General features: G+C 42.2%; 1 protein-coding gene across 2 annotated transcripts in view; it reads right to left on the reverse strand.

Annotated features, from left to right (window-relative positions):
* Positions 1–16,129: 16,129 nt before the first annotated feature.
* LOC123751049 (protein Skeletor, isoforms B/C) overlaps positions 16,130–22,125 on the reverse strand; it is a 53,988-nt gene continuing 47,992 nt past the window's right edge. For both annotated transcript variants that reach the window (XM_069309429.1, XM_069309430.1), the window contains exons 5-6: positions 20,392–20,557; positions 16,130–18,804 (exon numbers count right to left, since the gene is read on the reverse strand). In XM_069309429.1, coding sequence (XP_069165530.1) covers positions 18,557–18,804; positions 20,392–20,557 — 414 coding nt within the window. In that variant the 3' untranslated portion in view covers positions 16,130–18,556. The remainder of the gene's footprint in view (positions 18,805–20,391; positions 20,558–22,125) is intronic.

Consider the following 22,125-nt stretch of genomic DNA (forward strand, 5'->3'; position numbering starts at 1 on the left):
CCCCAGGCGTTACTAGTTCAGATCAGGACCCCAGGGGTTACTAGTTCAGATCAGGACCCCAGGCGTTACTAGTTCAGATCAGGACCCCAGGCGTTACTAGTTCAGATCAGGACCCCAGGGGTTACTAGTTCAGATCAGGACCCCAGGGGTTACTAGTTCAGATCAGGACCCCAGGCGTTACTAGAATTACAGGTTGTGACCCCCAGGGGTATCCACCAATCAGGTGGCCCTTCACACCCAGTTCCTTGTCTGCCTGTAACGCAGGCTGAGTAGCGTGTAGAGTAGTTTGTTGAGAGTTGAAGCCTTTTACTTTAATTGCCAAGGCAAAGGGGGAGGGAAGGGGGAGGGGGGGTAGTTTGATTGTAATAATCTGCTCATTGCTAACTTTACCCCTTGTGCAGTGCTCACTTAACGAGAGGGTCAATTAGAGAGTCATTGGGTAATTCGCTCACACTTCCAGAATGTTCGCTCACCTTACCATGGCCAACCATGCATGTTTAAGTAAATATTCTCGACACAGAAAGAGCATAATGAACCAACTTCTAACCAATGTTATATTCTATATAATCTAACAGATGTAATATATATATATATACATACATACCATATGTTTATTTTAGAGATGATATATAAAATATTACATATATGAGGCTTGTTAAGTTTTATATAGTTAGGCTGTTTCCTCTCGTGTGACGTCACAGTCACACCTGGCTCTGATTGGCTCGTCTTGGTATGACGTAGTAGCTAGCCTAGCCGGGACCTATTGGGCTTTACCGTCGTGTGACATCAAGCCTGGCCTGTTGCTCACTGGTTTCCTGTCACGTGATGTCATAGAATGACGCTTTTTGATTTGTTTTAAGTTCCTTTGTGATTTAAGGCGTGTAAGTGGGTGGTGAACAAGGGGCCTTAACTACCTACAGGACGTGTCTGTGGTGTGGCCTTTGACCTAAGGTGATGACGACCGTCCAGTGAGAGGAGTGCGTCAGGGGCCAGATTCACGAAGCAGTTACGCAAGTACTTACGAACGTGTACATCTTTCCTCAATCTTAAACGGCTTTGGTTACATTTATTAAACAATTTACAAGCATGAAAATTTCTCAATCAACTGTTGTTATTGTTATAAACAGCCTCCTGGTGCTTCGGAGCTCATTAACTGTTTAATAATTGTAAACAAAGCCGCCAAAGATTAAGAAAAGATGTACAGGTTCGTAAGTGCTTGCGTAACTGCTTCGTGACTCTGGCCCTGTAGGGCGGCGGGGCTGCTGCTGCTGCTGCTGTAGCTGCTGCTGCTGCTGCTGTAGCTGCTGCTGCTGCTGCTGTAGCTGCTGCTGCTGCTGCTGTAGCTGCTGCTGCTGCTGCTGTAGCTGCTGCTGCTGCTGCTGTAGCTGCTGCTGCTGCTGTAGCTGCTGCTGCTGCTGCTGTTGTAGCTGCTGCTGCTGTAGCTGCTGCTGCTGCTGCTGCTGTAGCTGCTGCTGCTGTAGCTGCTGCTGCTGCTGCTGCTGCTGCTGCTGCTGTAGCTGCTGCTGCTGCTGCTGGTGCTGCTGTAGCTGCTGCTGCTGCTGCTGTTGTAGCTGCTGCTGCTGTAGCTGCTGCTGCTGCTGCTGCTGTAGCTGCTGCTGCTGTAGCTGCTGCTGCTGCTGCTGTTGTAGCTGCTGCTGCTGTAGCTGCTGCTGCTGCTGCTGCTGTAGCTGCTGCTGCTGTAGCTGCTGCTGCTGTAGCTGCTGCTGCTGTAGCTGCTGCTGCTGCTGCTGCTGTAGCTGCTGCTGCTGTAGCTGCTGCTGCTGCTGCTGTTGTAGCTGCTGCTGCTGTAGCTGCTGCTGCTGCTGCTGCTGTAGCTGCTGCTGCTGTAGCTGCTGCTGCTGTAGCTGCTGCTGCTGTAGCTGCTGCTGCAGCTGCCAATCACACAGCATCGCGACAATGCCTCGACAACTCAGAAAGGTTCACGGTGCTGCACTGCTCAATTAGAGGGGGAAGATGGGTAGTGATCTATCAGAGAAGTTAGTGATAATCTAGTGACCCATATAATATAAGCTCCTGGTTTTGCAGCGGCCACAGATGCTGAATGTTTCAAAAGCCAATCCCAGTAACAAAAATTTCATCAACTTGGATCTCACGTATATTTTATGATATATTAAATACTTACTTTAATATATATATATATATATATATATATATATATATATATATATATATATATATATATATATATATATATATATATGGTAATAATCAATGTGTATACTATAGTCCTGCTCCTAACATGATGTACTTACAGTAACTATTTGGTCCAAAATGCCAATATGAAGTGATGGACCACACAAAAAAAAAATCACATTTTCTACCGATAATTTTACAGTCCGACAAAAACAGCTTAAGTCCAACTTTAACATTCCTAGGCCTAAATATAACCCATATATGTACTATATTAGGCCTGAGGTAACGTGTATTAGGCCTATGATTGCTGGGAAAGATCATATTGCTTAGTTTTTTTTTACATTTAAAAGAATGCCTTTAGGGTAACTAAATAACTCAACATGTGGGTTGACCAGACCACACATTAGAAGTTGAAGGGACGACGACGTTTCGGTCCGTCCTGGACCATTCTCAAGTCGATTGAGAATGGTCCCGAAACGTCGTCGTCCCTTCAACTTCTAGTGTGTGGTCTGGTCAACTTACTTCAGCCACGTTATTGTGACTCATCGCCTGCAACTCAATATGTGATTTTTCCGGCGGTCCAACAGTACATATATATATATTTATGTGTAGTTTGGATCACATACTTGCCGCAAGTAGCATCACTCTAGGAGGATGGGCTGGCAAACTGATCATCACTAGCTCCTACCAGACGAAATCCGAAGGCCTTAAAGAGTGTTCAGTGTGACTCCTTACTGCAGTAGCTATTTGGACCCCCATCTCCACTACTCATTGTTCCCTTAACCGCCCAGGTATTTATTGCGACCCTATGAACAATTCTCTCCCAAAATGGGCAGCAGAGGCCTCTCTGGCCATTGTCCAGGCGGGTCATAACTGCTACTGGAAGGTCAGAGGTCAGCTCTCGAGTACGAGAGGGGAGGGGAAGAGTGTTAAGGGTTCACATCTTGGCTTCTGGAGTCACATGCTGCTGTTCGTCCCTCGGTGAAACACACCTCAAGTGACACTTGACACAAGGGTTGTGATATACATGCTCCTGCCACACGCTTCATCCATCCTCACACTCCTATATATATATATATACATACATACATACATATATATATATATATATATATATATATATATATATATATATATATATATATATATATATCCTAAAAATGACTGGATCCATAGACAAAAATGTCTGTAAATGTTTGATAAGAGTAAATGATGACATAGAGGGCCTTGAACTTGGCGACACTTGTGTGTGCCTCCAGTGAAGACAAGGACGTGGAACATGTCTTAATGCATCAGAACTGATGTCACTACACGAAGATGACTTCCTCCACTAGTGCAACCACTGACCGACGCCGGTGGCCTACAGCCTTGAGATGACTCCAGAGGACAAAATAGAGAGGTGTGGAGATCCCGGAGGTCGTTCCACCGGACCTCGCCTTCTGATCATCTCTTTGGCAAAGTTTGATATTAAACATTTCTCTCAGCAACGGCAAGGGGTGGTGGAGCGCCGTCCAGCTAAACAACCACGTTTTGTGTCGATGATGAGTCACAATAACGTGGCTGAAATATGTTGACCAGACCACACACTGGAAGGTGAAGGGACGACCACGTTTCGGTCCGTCCTGGATCATTCTCAAGTCGATGAGAATGGTCCAGGACGGACTGAAACGTCGTCGTCCCTTCATTGTCTAGTGTGTGGTCTGGTCAACACCTTCAGTCTCGTTCCAACAAAGGAATGTAATCTAATTGTTGAGAGAGGTATGATGCAGTGTGGAGGATGGCACTACCACTCACATGGAGTGACACTCCATCACTGTCAAGCACCATAAGGTCTGGCTGTTGTCACAACCACTCACAACATCCCCTACGCCTGTATAATCATCATATTTGGACCACCTGCACTTTATACCCATGAAAATGATGATTTCTACTCATTGGATGATTTTAAGTTCTTGAGACACCTGCTTCATTGACAACATCATAGAATTTATTGTGCATATTCTACAGGTGTACGCATACCATATCAGACGCTTCCAAATGACTTACAGTTTTAGGACGATCACAAACAACGCCTTCCCCTCACATACACTTTTGGTTTGTCAGAAACCTTTATACACTATTCCAACAGTGGCATCCGTTGCTGGTGGCTTATCATGTTTTCTCTCGAATTCACCAGCGACTCCTCTCACCAGAGCATCATATCTGTATTTATCAGAACGAGTTCAACGCGCTCTTCTACTGTCACTTTCAAAGCCATTTTGGAATTAAATAAAAATAAAAAATTTAATTTTGCAATAAGGACAAATTTATGGATCCAGACTTTTGGGACATCCTGCGTATGTAATATACATATAATATATTATATATAATATATATGTATATAATATATATAAGCACTTCTGCATTCATTTCCTTCTCCATCAATTAACCCTAATCCCGCACTGTCTTTTACCACCTTCATACAAACTCTTCCCCAGGAGAGGCAGAAACCAATGGACGGAGTTTCTTTCACCCCGATGCACCTGTTCACCTAGCAGTAAATAGGTTCCTGGGAGTTAGACAGCTGCTACGGGCTGCTTCATATGTGTGTGTGTGTGTGTGTAACATATATGTAGTAGACATAACAGAGGAAAAATAAATTGGTTAGAAAGGCGGGGTCCAAGAGCTAATAGCTCGATTCTGCAAATACAAATAGTAAACACACACACACATACGGGCGGGACCAAAGAGCCAAAACTCAACCCCCGCAAGCACAAATAGGTGAGCACACACACACACACGCACACACACACACACACACACACACACACACACACACACACACACACACACACACACACACACACACACACACACACACACACACACGTGTAGCCTCTCTTTAAAGTTGCTGCGCTCATTGTATAATCGGTATACACCAAGTTGTATATATATAATGAAACAAGTGTATATATTTGGACCGTCATGGATGTGTACAGAGATATATATGTATCTGCCATTCAGGCAGAGGAACTAAGGTGTACTGGTCAGCTATTGGCCAATCACGAGGGGCCTTACGTCGAAAGGGCCGACTGCAACAGGCCTTGGAAAATGCTGGCCAATCAGGAGTAAACTCAAAAGATGATAGCCAATCACGAGGGGGTCTCAGGTATATGGGCAAATCATAAATAGCTTTAACAGATATTAATCAATCATTTAATATTCCTAGAGGTTAGCGGCCAATCAGAAGTAAGCTCAAGAAGTATTGGCCAATTACTAGAGGCCTTAGGATTTTTTAACCAATCAGCAGTAGCCATAGGAGACAATGGCCAATTAGAAGCGGCCTTAAGATAATTATATACTGTACTGTTACTATTTAAAACAAATCTAGATATTTACCTTTTACCAAAATATTGTGATATTATTGATCAAATGGGCGTGTTAAATGTCAAATTATGAGTGGTATATGATTGGCAGGTTGTTGGAGTGACGTCAGAGACAAGAACCAATAAAAAAGCTGTAAATGTTGCCATATAATGAATAAATTATGTGTAGCTATGAAGTTTGTTTAAGTCTCCTTTTCAAATGGTTAATATATTTATATATATATATATATATATATATATATATATATATATATATATATGTATATATATATATATATATATATATATATATATATATATATATATATATATATATATATATATATATATATATATATATATAAGGAAAATTGTTATATCAAGAACATGAATGAGGCTGATAGCATGAACAATAATAAGAACATCATAATACATAGAACAATGAAAAAAAATAATTTGGAGCCATGCATGGATTTGAACCAGCATTCTAGTGAGTCCCAGACTCTTGCCTTAACCCACTCGACCACGACATGTCAAAAAAAACCTTCGACCTGAAACTCTACTGAATCCACTAGGCTGGATGTGGAGGCTAGTCTGGAGGCCCCAGCTGGTGCCACATCCAGGTTTTGTTTACCAATAGCCCACCTGTGGGTAATGAAGAACATCCAGAATAAGCAAATAAATAATAACGATAAGTACAAAACTGGGAACAAAATGAGTCCAGGAATGAGAACATCAGTAAATATAATTCAGTTAGATGGTAATAAAATAATCATTTTAACTAGAAGAATAAGAGCAATAAGGTCAAAGAAAGACTAATATGGAGAACAAAAATATTATAGAGAATGATGTCACCACAATTACAACTCACAAAAAACGCACCTGTCCAGCATTGAGAAGAAAACCAGTATTAAAAACTCACAATACTTAAAAATTGACAAGTAGTCTTAAAATCTGATCATAGAAACGTTTAGCTCGAAATGAGAACAATAATGAAAACAAAAACATATCTAAGAAAAACAAGTTGTGAGAATGAAAGACTCAGAGGATAAACAGTACTAAGAACACAGAATACGAATGCAAATCAGATTAAGAGCATTAAGCTGTTAAAAATAAGTGAATAATTATAATAAAAAAATGAGCAATCTAGTAACACAGTAAACACCAGCCTAGCCCCACAACGGGGCCTGGGAGCCAGATAACAGTAAACACCAGCCTAGCCCCACAACGGGGCCTGGGAGCCAGATAACAGTAAACACCAGCCTAGCCCCACAACGGGGCCTGGGAGCCAGATAACAGTAAACACCAGCCTAGCCCCACAACGGGGCCTGGGAGCCAGATAACAGTAAACACCAGCCTAGCCCCACAACGGGGCCTGGGAGCCAGATAACAGTAAACACCAGCCTAGCCCCACAACGGGGCCTGGGAGCCAGATAACAGTAAACACCAGCCTAGCCCCACAACGGGGCCTGGGAGCCAGATAACAGTAAACACCAGCCTAGCTCCACAACGGGGCCTGGGAGCCAGATAACGGTAAACACCAGCCTAGCCCCACAACGGGGCCTGGGAGCCAGATAACAGTAAACACCAGCCTAGCCCCACAACGGGGCCTGGGAGCCAGATAACAGTAAACACCAGCCTAGCCCCACAACGGGGCCTGGGAGCCAGATAACAGTAAGCACCAGCCTAGCCCCACAACGGGGCCTGGGAGCCAGATAACGGTAAACACCAGCCTAGCCCCACAACGGGGCCTGGGAGCCAGATAACAGTAAACACCAGCCTAGCTCCACAACGGGGCCTGGGAGCCAGATAACAGTAAACACCAGCCTAGCCCCACAACGGGGCCTGGGAGCCAGATAACAGTAAACACCAGCCTAGCCCCACAACGGGGACTGGGAGCCAGATAACAGTAAACACCAGCCTATCTGGGAGGACGAGAGCAGGACTGACGGTTGAAGCAGCAACTGGCCACACGAGGGGGCGGTTATAGCGCCACTTAAGGACAGGCCTGTGTACTTGTTGATGAAGTTGGCCTCACTACAGTGGTGGTATTGGTGTTGGTTAGGGGCGAGTGGTGACAGTACTTACCTATCAGTAAGTCAACAGGGAAGTGAGGTCTAGCAATAGATTTAGCCTCGTTGTACCTGTTGCATTCTAGTTTAACTTTTCAGACTTTCGAATTCTTTGTCAAATCTCGCCTTAAAATTGTGGATGGAGGTGGCTTCCACAACTTCTTTCAGTGCATTCCACTTGTTGCGAACAAGTGGAATACATGTCAAACTGGACAGTAAATAAGTATTTCCTTATATTTCTTCGACTCATTTGTGTTTCCAGCATCTAATTACGTCTTTTCGTTCCACATTCTTTCACTTTAAGGAGGCTGTCCTTATCCACCTTGTCAATTCCTCTCAGTATCTTGTATGTTACGATCATGTCCCCACTGTTTCTTCTCTCCTCCAGGGATGTGAGGTCTATTTTCTTTAACCTATCCTCACAGAGTAGCTCTCTTAGCACTAACTTTGTTGCAAACTGTTCAAATTTGGTGTTATGCTCCACAAGGTGCGGATTTAAGGGCGGTGCTGCATATTATTGTCTAAAAAATACTGTAGACTGAAGGAGTCCTAATTTATGTTCTAATGTTTTTCAGCTTCTCACATGCTGCTGATGTTACCCTTTTTATGTGTGGCTCTGGAGATGGTGTTGGAATTATGGCAACTCCCAAATCCTTTTCTCTCTCCGACTCCTTTGACCGCATTAATGATGGTAGTGACAATGGTAATGATGGTGGTGACAATGATGGTGGAAGCGGTAATGATGGTGATGACAGCGGCAATGATAGTGATGGCAGCAATGGTAATGCAGGACTAAATAATTATAACAGTGGGAACAGCAGTGACTATATTGCTTATCTCAGTGACTACACTAGGGAGATAAGGTCCAGTCCCGGTTGTACAGTTGGGTTCGTTCTCGACTCACAATCGGGAATCCCGGGTTCTAATCCCGGGCGGGTTAGAAATGGTTGGACAAATTTTCTTTCACCTAATGCCGGTGTTCACTTAGCAATAAATAGGTACCCTGGATTTAGTCAACTGTTGTAGAGTTGTTGGAGAGGGTCAGTAATTAGACCTTTGGGGGGGGGGGGGGGGCAGGGGGGACTGCAATATAAGCCTAAGGTATAAACATACGTCAATGAAATTTTTATTATGAATTAAGTGTCGGCCTACTAGCCTTGTACTGTGGCTAGATTATAAGTGTCTTTTCATTCCAAGGTAATGTGGTACTATGAGCTCTGTAACTACTTTATACACCCACGAATATTGGAGGATATTCTTGTACTCTAGTCAGAGTTTGAAAGTGCCGGGGCCAGATTCACGAAGCAGTTACGCCAGCACTTACGAACCTGTACATCTTTTCTCAATTTTTGGCAGTTTTCTTTATAATTATTTAACAGCTAATGAGCTCCGCAGCACCAGGAGGCTGTTTATGACAATAACAACAGTTGACTGGGAAGTTTTCATGCTTGTAAACTGTTTAATAAATGTAACCAAAGCCGTCAAAGATTGAGTAAAGATGTATATGTTCGTAAGTTCTTACGTAACTGCTTCGTGAATCTGGCCCCAGGCCCATAGTGAAGACTCGTGTTCTCTCCTGATTCCATGTATGCCTAACCATCCTGTGAGATCCCTTTGTGTGTATTTTACCTCAATAAACTTATTTCAATTCAATTCAATTCAATCCTGTGAGATAGGGATAGTGGCTGAACTCCTGGCTAGTTGTTGATCTACACTAATTTATTTTATTTATTTATATATATACAAGAAGGTACATTGGGATTGTGAGGATACATAGCATAGTAATTACATTCTTGTAAAGTCACTAGTACGCGCAGCGTTTCGGGCAGAAACTCTGAAGCTGAAATTCTTCATATAGAGCAGTGTACCACCACACTGTTGTGTATACCTAACTTGTTACTAAAAATATTATACAGACTTTTATAAGCTCAACAGGATACTTTAGTTATTTTCAAATATAATTGAAAATTATGTCTCACTATACAGTCATTTGTTGCGAGAATTACGAATGTTAAGAGAACACCATTTTCTATAGCGGTACCGTTAAAGAAAATAATTCTCCGTTGGCGCTTCTTAAGAGTAACTTGTTTATAATATATTTACTTACTCGTTTTCACGATTATATTATTTTTTTATTTATTAATATTTCAAAGGCACCAAATTGATCATTGTAGACAAAAGTTTGATCCACTGACACGGCTTTGTGTCAGTGACTCTCAGGCGACAGCTGACGTTAATTTGTATTGTGAAGCCTAATTCTGCAACCTTACAAATTACGTCGCTTTTTATTTTATTTATTTATTTATTTATTTATTTATATATTTATATACAAGAAGGTACATTGGGTTTGTGAGAATACATAGTATTTACAATCTTGTAAAGCCAATAGTACGCGCAGCGTTTCGGGCAGAGCTTTTTCGGGCATCAGCTTTTCGCTCATATGTGACTCACACTAAAAATCAACGTAATTCAAAATGAAATCGGCTCACGAAAGTGACGTACTGTCCCGTTTTCTGTTTTGGGTGTTCTGGCTTAGGCTGTTAGGTTAGGAGAGGAAACTTTCAATTTACGGTTTCCATGATGTTTTGAACCTTAGAAAAATTTCTGCCCTCCTAACCTACCAAAGAACTAGTGTAGACCTTAACTTGTTGGTTTGAAAAAAAATCAAAATTTATTTTCAATTATTTTTAATTTTCAAATTACAGTCCTTTTTGGCCGTTGCGCATATGACGTAATTTGTCAAATCAAATCAAATGTTTATTCAGGTAAACGTACATACATAGAGGATTAGTTACAAACATAATGTTGGATTTAGAGATAGAGCTAATACATACAATACCTAAAGCATACATACTAATACACATAGCGTTTCGGGCACGGTACATAAGCGGACGGGTTGAATTCTGACCAAGAATCCCTCCCTGGTAAAGCTACGAAAAACGACGCTGAACAAAATAATAAATCAATGTTGATTCACAGTTACTTGAACATTATTTGTCAACTGCTAAATAAGACTTTTTCAAACCAGAATGAAGATAAAATCGATGTATATTTAGAAGATGTCGCTTTTATGTCAAAACTTCGACGTCGATAAATACACCCTCAACGGATTGGTTGTGTTATTGTTATTAGTGTTTAAAATGGTTATAAATTATTGAAATACATGCGCATTAAACTTTAAATGTGGTAATCCTGCTGGGACTAAGATTTACTAATGCTTTAAGTAGGTAAAATTTAATGCTTTAAGCAGGCAAAACTTAATGCTTTAAGCAGGTAAAACTTATTGCTTTAAGAAGGCAAAAGGTACTGCTTTTAGCAGGTAAAACTTAATGCTTTAAGTAGACAAAACTTAATGCTTTAAGCAGGAAAAATTTAATGTTTTAGACTGGTAAAACTTAATACTTTAAACAGGTCAAATTTAATGCTTTAAACAGATAAAACTTAATGCTTAAACAAGATAAAATTTAATGCTTTAAGCAGGTAAAACTTAATGCTTTAAGCAGGAAAAATTGAATGTTTTAAACTGGTAAAAATTAATGCTTTAAAATGGTAAAGCTTAATGCTTTAAACAGGAAAAATTTAATGCTTTAAACAGGTAAAATTTAGTGCTGTAAACTGGTAAAATTAAGTGCTTTAAACTGGTAAAACTTAATGCTTTAAACAGGTAAAATTTATGTTGTAAACTCGTAAAATAAAATTAGTGTTTTAACCTGGTAAAACTTAATGCTTAAAGCAGGTATATATGCTCCTGATGACAATGATCAAATATTTCATGCATTATGACTTGCTTTTGGCTCGTGCAAAAGGTTACCACTCTGCAATAAATGTATACAAATATTGTTTGATTTTTTACATATACGTCAGTTCCTATGTATATATTAATACATAGGATATATGTATGTATATGCATGCATGCTTGAAATGCATGTAAAAATATAGCCGATAAAAGTCAATTTAATAATTATAATATATTCATTCTCATTCACGTAATGATACATTCTTGCACTCGTGTGTGAACATGAAAATACTGCACTTGTATATATATCTTTACTTACCAGACAGCCCCGCTCCTGTGCCAGGTAAGTCCACTACGGGCTCACCATAGCCCGTGCTACTTGCAACTTGTGTTTTGAGCAGCTGAATCTAAAACAGCGACGTACTTACCTTGGTATTATGTAGTCGTCTGGGACACGCATGGGAAGGAGGCGAGGCTTCTGGAGGTCTTATTATTTCCAACGTCAACTTTTTCAATCTTATTCCAGACCATCTTGGCTTGCTGTTGAAGTCTGAGGTTTTGCAACCATTATTATTATTGTCTTGATTGATATTACCTGTAGTTTTGGCATATTTCTGGTCTATTTTAGTGTGGAGTGAGAGAGTGATTTTCGTGTTGGGGTATTGGAGATACGGGGCCAGAATCACGAAGCAGTTACGCAAGCACTTACGAACCTGTACATCTTTTCTCAATCTTTGACGGCTTTATTTACAATTATTAGACAGTTAATGAGCTCTGAATCACCAGGAGGCTGTTTATAACAATAACAACAGTTGATTGGCAAGTTTTCATGCTTGTAAACTGTTTAATAAAGGTAACCAAAGCCGCCAAAGATTGAGAAAAGATGTACACGTTCGTAAGTTCTTGCGTAACTGCTTCGTGAATCTGGCTGCTGGTCGTTCAGCGGGGGAGGTGGCTTTTAAATGTCCTCGTGCGAGTGTCACGTGAAATTCTGTGTGTGTCACACTCTTAAGTGGCAGTGTGACAGTTTAGGAGTGACAGTAACCCGTGCCAGCAGACAGGTGCTGTTCCCGCTGGCTGCTTCACTACTCTCGTCTTGTCAATATTGACTCGTTATGTTATCTCTCTCTCCTTTTCACTTACTCATTTCCGCACGTAATTATTCACATCCTTTTTTCTTATTTACACTAGTTCTATCTTTTCTTTCCCTTCCTATCAGAGATTATCGGCTACATATTATTATATATATTTCTGCCCGAAACGCTGCGCGTACTAGTGGCTTTACAAGATTGTAATTACTATCCTATGTATCCTCACACTCCCAATGTACCTTCTTGTATATATATATATATATATATATATATATATATATATATATATATATATATATATATATATATATATATATATATATATATATATATATATATATATATATATATATATATATATATATATATATATATATATATATATATATATATATATATATATATATATATATATATATAAGTAAATAAATAAATAAATATATAAAAACACTTGGTGCGGGTGGCGGGCGCCCTGAATGTAAACATTGACCGCCGCGGATATTAGCAACCACAAACCGCTCTCTACGTCTGAATTCAAATAATTATTGCACTTTAACAATGATTATCACTGCACTAAACACTTATTAACACTGTAGTCCATGCGAGGTTCTCGTGGGCTTGTTAATCCCCGTAAATAAGGCAGGTGATGAGCTAGGCGCCGCGGCCGGCCAGTCACTCTTCTCGCGCCCAAATATAGCCTCTTCTCGATATATAACAATTATTGATAATAAATATAACACATATATTATTCCACTCTGCAAAAAAAATTTGCTTTATTTTATATTTATAATTTGTTTCATTTAAAACATATAAAAGGTTTAATTTTTCGTAGCATTTTACACCAAACGTTCGATTTGTGGCAGGATCGAACACTTCAGGAAACAGCTGTAAAGTCTATGCCTTAAAGTTAGACTGATAATTACTCTTCATTACAGACGCTTATGAAGCAACTGTTTAAGGCTGTACCCTGGAAATGGTCAGTCGTTGGCCACTATGGTGATGATGGCTTTAAGGGTGATTCAAGTAATACCGTAATATGCATGAGGCTTTGTTGACATAGCCTATAGTGGTGGTGGTTAAATAAAACAAAACTTCAGTACAAAGCATTTACATTTGCCTTACAACAAACAAGATAAATGGACACCTATATACGATAAGTGTCCATTTTTCCATTCATAATGAACATTCCAAGCAGCACCATGATGGTTTTGGCTGGGATATCGATATCTATGGCAGGTGGCTGCTTGTAATGAATCCCCCCGTGATGAACAGTTCAATTGTAAACTATGTGAACAAGAACTGACACACTCCCTCGGGGGGCCTCGTAGCCTGGTGGATAGCGCGCAGGACTCGTAATTCTGTGGCGCGGGTTCGATTCCCGCACGAGGCAGAAACAAATGGGCAAAGTTTCTTTCACCCTAAGTGCCCCTGTTACCTAGCAGTAAATAGGTACCTGGGAGTTAGTCAGCTGTAACGGGCTGCTTCCTGGGGTGTGTGTGTGTGGTGTGAAAAAGAAAAAAAAAAAAAAAAAAAAAAAAAAGTAGTAGTAGTTAGTAGACAGTTGATTGACAGTTGAGAGGCGGGCCGAAAGAGCAAAGCTCAACCCCCGCAAAACACAACTAGTAAACACTCCCTGTGATTGCCCTGTTATCAGTGACTTCAGACCTAACGGTATGAGGTACTTTGAGCTCTGTAATTACGTAATACACGCAGGAATATAGGAAGATATTATTGTGCTGTACCCAGATTTTGCTAGTGGAGGCAAATAGATCAGCCTTACATTTCATGTTCTCTCCTGATTCCATGTATGCCTGGCTGTCCTGTGAGGTGGGGATGTTGGATGAGCTTGTAACTAGTTTTTGATCTACACTATGTAATCTTTCATATAGAATAGGGTAGCAGCACATGGCTGTGTGTATACCTAAACTTAAAAAAAAAAAATTCTTCTTTTATTTGCACTTGTAGATGCTGCCAAAAAACCTTCTGCCAATTTCCTATATTCTTATGAAACCTTAACTACAATATTAAATAAATGTTCTTTCCAAAATATAATATATAAACGGATATAGTTTTTGTACAAAGTGTTTGAATAACACAAAAGGAATATGGCGGCCACATCACGCCAGCATAGCCAGCTAATCGTATCTTTTTAGCTGTGTATTATTTGTCATTAACTCAGTAGTAGTCAGCTTCGCTCGCGACTCACAATCAGGAATCCCGGGTTTCGACGGTCGGGACAGAAATGTCTGGGCACGTTTGCCCTGTTCACCTAGCAGTAAATAGGTACCCGGGAGTTGGTCAGCGTGTTGTGGAATGCATCCGGGGGAGACCTTGCGCCCTACGCCTTGCCGTTGTCTCATAATGGTCAATGTTATGTCTGCCACTCTAGGAGGGAAGACCATCATGCATCGCTCTGGTACTGTCAGCTAACACACACTATCCCGCGAACAAATCCACAAGGGCCGTGACGAGGATTCGAATCTGCATCCGGGAGCATCCCAGACGCTGCCTTAATCGACTGAGCAACGACATGGTCAAAAGAGTTGAAACCGAAGATCTACTGAACTATCCTGTGATGCAGAGCTCACTTGTCCTTAGATATTAAACGCCAGGATCTTTCTGATAATAAAAGCCTTCTTAAGTGTATTAATGAAACCACAGACCTGGGGTGTTAGTCAGCTGTCACGGGCTGCTTCCTGGGGGTGGAGGCCTGGTCGAGGACCGGGCCGCGGGGACACTAAAGCCCCGAAATCATCTCTAGATAACCTAACTCATTGTGCTGAGTTGCCGTCATTCACTAAATGGTATGTCTGCGCAAATATTTGTCTAAAGATAGCTAGCTATGTAGTTTTTGTACATTTAAACCCCAGAACCTTATGAAATTAATAGTTCACAACCACAGGTGAAGTTGTTCTAAAACATTTCCCAGTTCCTTTATATTTATGTAAACATTAATAAATGATTATTTATTTGATACTATTTACAGAGTATACTCAAGTGAGTGTTATTAAGCACATTTCAGTTATTACAAGAGTACACCCGCCAAACACACACCGAAACTACGACGTTGGCACAACGTTCGAACAAGCTTTAACACCACCTAAGCAGTTATAACAACCAATATAGCAAGTTGTAACAACGTTCTAATACGTCATAAATACGTTAAGCCAAGATGTAACAACTTTATTACAAGTTGTAACAAGCGGAAAATAGAGACAGTTTCGGTTTGTGTTTCCAGGGCACGGATGACACCAACAGTACTCAGAGGGTCCACGGAGGGAAGAAAGTAGTCACCCTCGGGTTTACAGAGTACCAGTGACGTAGAGGGTTACCTACTTGTCTCAGCTCCTTGACCCTGGTCCCTAGAAGAGACCATAAGTCCCGTCCACATAGTCCCTAGTCCCCCGTCCAACCCGTTCTCGCACTTGCTTATAGTCAATATTGGCTTATTTAATAAGTGCAATTAGTATATGTGACATACTAATTGATGGTGAATATTTTAGTTTACCTTGAAAAGCTTCATAGAAAACACCGACCTCACCTAACCTTCTTAGTATGTTAAGATAAGCATCTTATTGCTTCTTATTTACAATTATTACTTAACCTATCAACGGTATAGGTTAAGTAATAATTGTACCCCCGTCCCCATAGCCTCATAGCTCATAAGCCCCGTCCACACCCTGAGGGCCATGTTAACTTCACAAACAAAATGGGTCAAGCATAAAAGTCGTGTGAGTTTTTCAACGAGTTTATTTGTTAACAAACATACAAATGAAGCCTGCTCCACGGGTGGTCATTCTCGCATAGGGCGCCCCACACACCACCTCGCCTATGACGTCATCACTGGCATAGTGACCCCTACCAATGACGTCATCACTGGCATAGTGACCCCTACCAATGACGTCATCACTGGCATAGTGACCCCTACCAATGACGTCATCACTGGCATAGTGACCCCTACCAATGACGTCATAATAGGCATAGTGACCCCTACCAATGACGTCATAATAGGCATAATGACCCCTACCAATGATGTCATAACAGGCATAGTGACCTCTACCAATGACGTCATAACAGGCATAATGACCCCTACCAATGACGTCATCACAGGCACATGATCACATCGATGATTATATCGTTAAGGTAATGGGCAGACTGATGACGTATCATCACCATTCAATGAGCATGTAGTTGACATCATCACAAGGTTATGCATCACTGATGAAGTCAGCATACCAATGATGACTTCATCTTAGGCACATGGCTCCACTGACGTCAACATTACAACATGACACAACTGATAACATCAACATAACCACATGACATCACTGATAACGTCACCATAACCACATGACATCACTGATAACGTCACCATACCCACATGACACCACTGATAACGTCACCATACCCACATGACACAACTGATAACATCAACATAACCACATGTCATCACTGATAACATCAACATACCCACATGACACAACTGACAGCATCAACATAACCACATGACACCAGTGATGATGTCAACATTACCACATGACATCTCTGATGACGTCAACATATGCATCATATGACATCAGTAATCTTAAACGTGCTTTAAACCATTAGATCTGGGCTATTTCTCTACTTTTCTAAAAGGCAGAAAAATATACTTTGTACGCCTCGCTCATGTTCCTTTACAATGACGACTTTTCATGGTGAACTTAAGAATTCTTTCCTAATTCTTAGCAGTAGAAGTTTATAAATGCCTTAAACCTAATTTAATGCACATTAATAATCAATTTCTACTTTACACAATTTTTATTATAAAAACATGTTTTAATAAATGATCACAAGAGACATATAACTTTAATTTTTGAACAGCTGTGACGTATACACTTATTTTGTATTGAAGGCCACAATACATTCACACCTGCTGTATCTCAGAGCAGAATACAACACCAGCTGTATCTCAGAGCAGAATACAACACCAGCTGTATCTCAGAGCAGAATACAACACCAGCTGTATCTCAGGGCAGAATACAACACCAGCTGTATCTCAGGGCAGAATACAACACCAGCTGTATCTCAGAGCAGAATACAACACCAGCTGTATCTCAGGGCAGAATACAACACAAGTACTCAAGACATTGAGGCTCTACAACAGGCGCAGATATTCCCAGGTTAGGAAGGAATATTTATTCAGATATTCCCAGGTTATTCCCAGAATATTCCCAGGATATTCCCAGGTTATTCCCAGGTTATTCCCAGGATATTCCCAGGTTATTCCCAGGATATTCCCAGGATATTCCCAGGTTATTCCCAGGTTATTCCCAGGATATTCCCAGGTTATTCCCAGGTTATTCCCAGGATATTCCCAGCACAGAGAGGGAGGAGAGTGTAGAACCCCCCCCCCCCCTGAACCCAGTTAGACGTCTGGTCCGGGGTGGCTGATATGATCTTAGTCTACAGCCAGTCATTTTGCCTGGAAGGGAGGGGGGAGGGGATTACCAGGGGGAAAGCGCTAAGCCATTACGACTATATGGCACCTTGGAAGGGATCAGGATAAGTATTTGGGATGGGACGGAGGGATGGAATGGTGTCCAACCACTTGGACGGTCGGGGATTGAACGCGGACCTGCATGACGCGAAACCGAGGTTCGGGGTGGGTGAGGGAGACTCATCTCTTCCCTGTCACTTTCATCACATTTAAGGCATCAGGTGGGATAGCAAAACATTTTCTCACACACACAAAAAAGAGATGAACAACCTGTTCCCGTCACATTATACAAGGAATATGCCATCAACCTGAACCTGGTGGGATATTTAGCCACAATTATTGGGATAAGGTGAAGAGAACAAGTGTGAAAATCCACCTTAATAGAGCTTCGCATTTTGACGCATTTTAGCCCTTACCAAGGGCCAAAAATTGTCGTACTAGAAAATTGTAGCGGCTGGCGAAGTTGACATCCTGTTCCGTTTTCTGTTTTGGGTCCTCTGGTAGGTAAAGATAAGGGCACTTTAGTACGAAAGTTTCTTGATGTTGGGAACCTTAGGAGGACGGGCTGCTCCCTCCGTCAGCTAACGGAGGGAGCAGAGGGGAGTGTGTACTGATGCAGGAAATAAGAGAGAAGCAAGTAACGTTGAGGTTGAGTGGAGAAGAGCAGCAAGCCGAGGACGTTATTTGCGAAGAGACCTGAGTGAAGGCGGGAGGAGGCCTTTAGTGTCGAAGGTGACGGAGGAGATCATGCCCTTGGTGGGGGACCAGACGCCGAAGTACTGGATGGGCTGCCCCCGTACTTCCCTCGGCACCGACAGCACCAGGCTCCTCTGTGTGTACTTCTTGAGTGGCTCCAACGACCCTTTCTCGTCCAGCACTTGAGAACCGCTGGACTGCGCGTCCCCGCTCCCCAGCACAAAGATGGCGTCTGAGGAAGACACATACAATCATCTCCACTCCCACATATATCTCGTAAACTTAACAAGAATGAAAACTGATAATATATTAAAAATAGATATGAATTTTTAACATTCTTTTCAATATACAATTTTAGAAATAATACTCAATAGATTTAGAATGTCAGGTAATAAATACTGGCACAACATGGGTTATCTTGAGGTTATCTTGAGATGATTACCTTAATAACTTACCTTAATTTAACTTACCTTAATAACTACAAGAAGTTAGACTCATACCTCCATTGTGGTTAACAATATGTGTAAATATACGATATATATATATTTATGACAGTGTCAGACCACGAAGGAAGAATTGAAACAGGAATTTCCTTAACTAATTTCGTATTTAATAATACATCTTCAGAAGGGTCTTCATCTTCACCCTTCTGAAGATGTATTATTAAATATGAAAGTACTTAAGGAAATATTCTTGTTTCAGTTCTTCTTTCGTGGTCTGACACTGTCACATTTTTCATCACGTGTTAATTTTCGTGATATACACACATATATATTTATATATATATATATATATATATATATATATATATTTATATATATATATATATATATATATATATATATATATATATATATATATATATATATATTTATATATACATACAAATTTTAGAAGTATATATATATATATATATATATATATATATATATATATATATATATATAACAATATCAATATATATCTAATCAGCTGAACAATGTTATATTTCGTCCATCTCCCACTCGTTATCCCGCTAGGTCACTGTTCACCTAGCAGTAAACAGGTACCTGGGAGTTAGACAGCTGCTACGGGCTGCTTCTTGGGGGAAGTGTAACAAAAAGGAGGCCTGGTCGAGGACCGGGCCGCGGGGACGCTAAGTCCCGAAATCATCTCAAGATAACCTCTCACACACAGTTGTATGTGTGTGTGGGAGCGAGTTAGCAGGGGAGTGAGTTAGTTAGGAAGCCGGTCGGCCGAGCGGACAGCACGCTGGATTTGTGATCCTGTGGTCCTGGGTTCGATCCCAGGCGCCGGTGAGAAACAATGGGCAGAGTTTCTTTCACCCTATGCCCCTGTTACCTAGCAGTAAAATAGGTACCTGGGTGTTAGTCAGCTGTCACGGGCTGCTTCCTGGGGGTGGAGGCCTGGTCGAGGACCGGGCCGCGGGGACACTAAAAAGCCCCGAAATCATCTCAAGATAACCTCAAGATAAGCTATTGTTAAGATGTTGTTAATTGCATGGTGCCAACATCTCAAGAAGCACATCAATATGCCGAAACAACCGGCATATTGAGGCGGGACCAAAGAGCCAGAGCTCAACCCCCGCAAACACAACCAGGTGAGTACACACACACTAACCTGGAACAGTTCTAGTTTAGTTCATTTATTATGCACCCCATACCCATCTTGTGGGCGGTAGTGGAAAGGGTTACAGAGGCACATAATGGGCTCAGGGACTGAACCCCACAATTCATTTAGCTAAGCAAGTTACAATCTTTTTGAGCTAGTTACAACATTCAATATAAGTCGTCACATCAAGAATGGGTTCGAGACTAACCTGGAACAGTTGCGTCGAAGGTGAAGTCATTGACCTTGATGGTGTCAGTGTCGACCACGGTGACGGAGGAGGCGGCCAGCGCTGGCTTGTCACTGTGTAGGCCCGTAGCCACCTGTGGCGCCGGCTTCACCAGGCCCGGGGGCACAGTCACGTGTCCGAAGTCAATCTGCACCCACACAAACACTTTTACTTTAGCTAAGTTTATTTATTATGCATCTTCAGACCCCTTCCTGTGGGGGGGGGGGGCATGGGACCCCCAGACCCCTCCTGTGGGAGGGGGGGCATGGGACCCCCAGACCCCTCCTGTGGGAGGGGGGGGCATGGGACCCCCAGACCCTTCCTGTGGGAGGGGTATGGGATCCCCAGACCCCTTCCTGTGGGAGGGGGGGGGGGGTATGGGACTCCCTGACCCTTCCTGTGGGAGGGGGGGGCATGGGACCCCCAGACCCTTCCTGTGGGAGGGGTATGGGATCCCCAGAACCCTTCCTGTGGGAGGTGGGGGGGGTATGGGACCCCCAGACCCTTCCTGTGGGAGTGGTATGGGACCCCCAGATCCTTCCTGTGGGAGGGGTATGGGATCCCCAGACCCTTCCTGTGGGAGGTGGGGGGGGTATGGGACCCCCAGACCCTTCCTGTGGGAGTGGTATGGGACCCCCAGATCCTTCCTGTGGGAGGGGTATGGGACCCCCAGATCCTTCCTGTGGGAGGGGTATGGGACCCCCATACACTTCCTGTGGGAGGGGGGGCGGTATGGGACCCCCAGACCCTTCCTGTGGGAGAGGTATGGGACCCCCAGACCCTTCCTGTGGGAGGGGTATGGGACCCTCAGACCCTTCCTGTGAGAGGGGGGCATGGGACTCCCAGATCTTCCTGCGGGAGGGGTATGGGACCCCCAGATCCTTCCTGTGAGAGGGGTATGGGACCCCCAGATCCTTCCTGTGGGAGGGGTATGGGACCCCCAGACCCTTCCTGCGGGAGGGGTATGGGACCCCCAGGCCCTTCCTGTGAGAGGGGTATGGGACCCCCAGATCCTTCCTGTGAGAGGGGTATGGGACCCCCAGATCCTTCCTGTGAGAGGGGTATGGGACCCCCAGATCCTTCCTGTGGGAGGGGTATGGGACCCCCAGATCCTTCCTGTGAGAGGGGTATGGGACCCCCAGGCCCTTCCTGTGGGAGGGGTATGGGACCCCCAGATCCTTCCTGTGGGAGGGGTATGAGATCCCCAGGCCCTTCCTGTGGGCGGTACTGCCACAGGTTACAACATATAATGGGCTTGGAAACTGAACTCCAAAATTGGTCTAGCTAAACAAGTTACAGTGTTGATAATGACCGAGTTACAGTTCTGATAATAGTTACACAGTGTTCTTGTAGAGCACAATAGGTTCAAGACGTGGACCACGGAGAGACAGAGACATTAACAGTCATCCAAGTTACAGTTACACGAGGTCTTTGTGAAGCTGGGCATCGTTTACCTATGCTCCTCATATATAGGAAACAACATTTAAATTATAAGCAATAATCATCTTAAATGATCCTAAACTACTTATATTTATTTCTCTACGATCCTCTTTAAGGAGTATAAGTGTAATCAATGCTATTTATACCATAAATGATGTTTATCGTTAATTAATATCGATAATTATCTTAATGTTAATATATCTGTCTCTGCGTTGTCTCGGGATCATGAAGTGGGTAGAATGTAATTATGTGTTAATTACATAACACATAATTACA

This window comes from Procambarus clarkii, chromosome 65, assembly GCF_040958095.1.
Source record: "Procambarus clarkii isolate CNS0578487 chromosome 65, FALCON_Pclarkii_2.0, whole genome shotgun sequence".
In the NCBI taxonomy this organism is placed as follows: domain Eukaryota; kingdom Metazoa; phylum Arthropoda; class Malacostraca; order Decapoda; family Cambaridae; genus Procambarus; species Procambarus clarkii.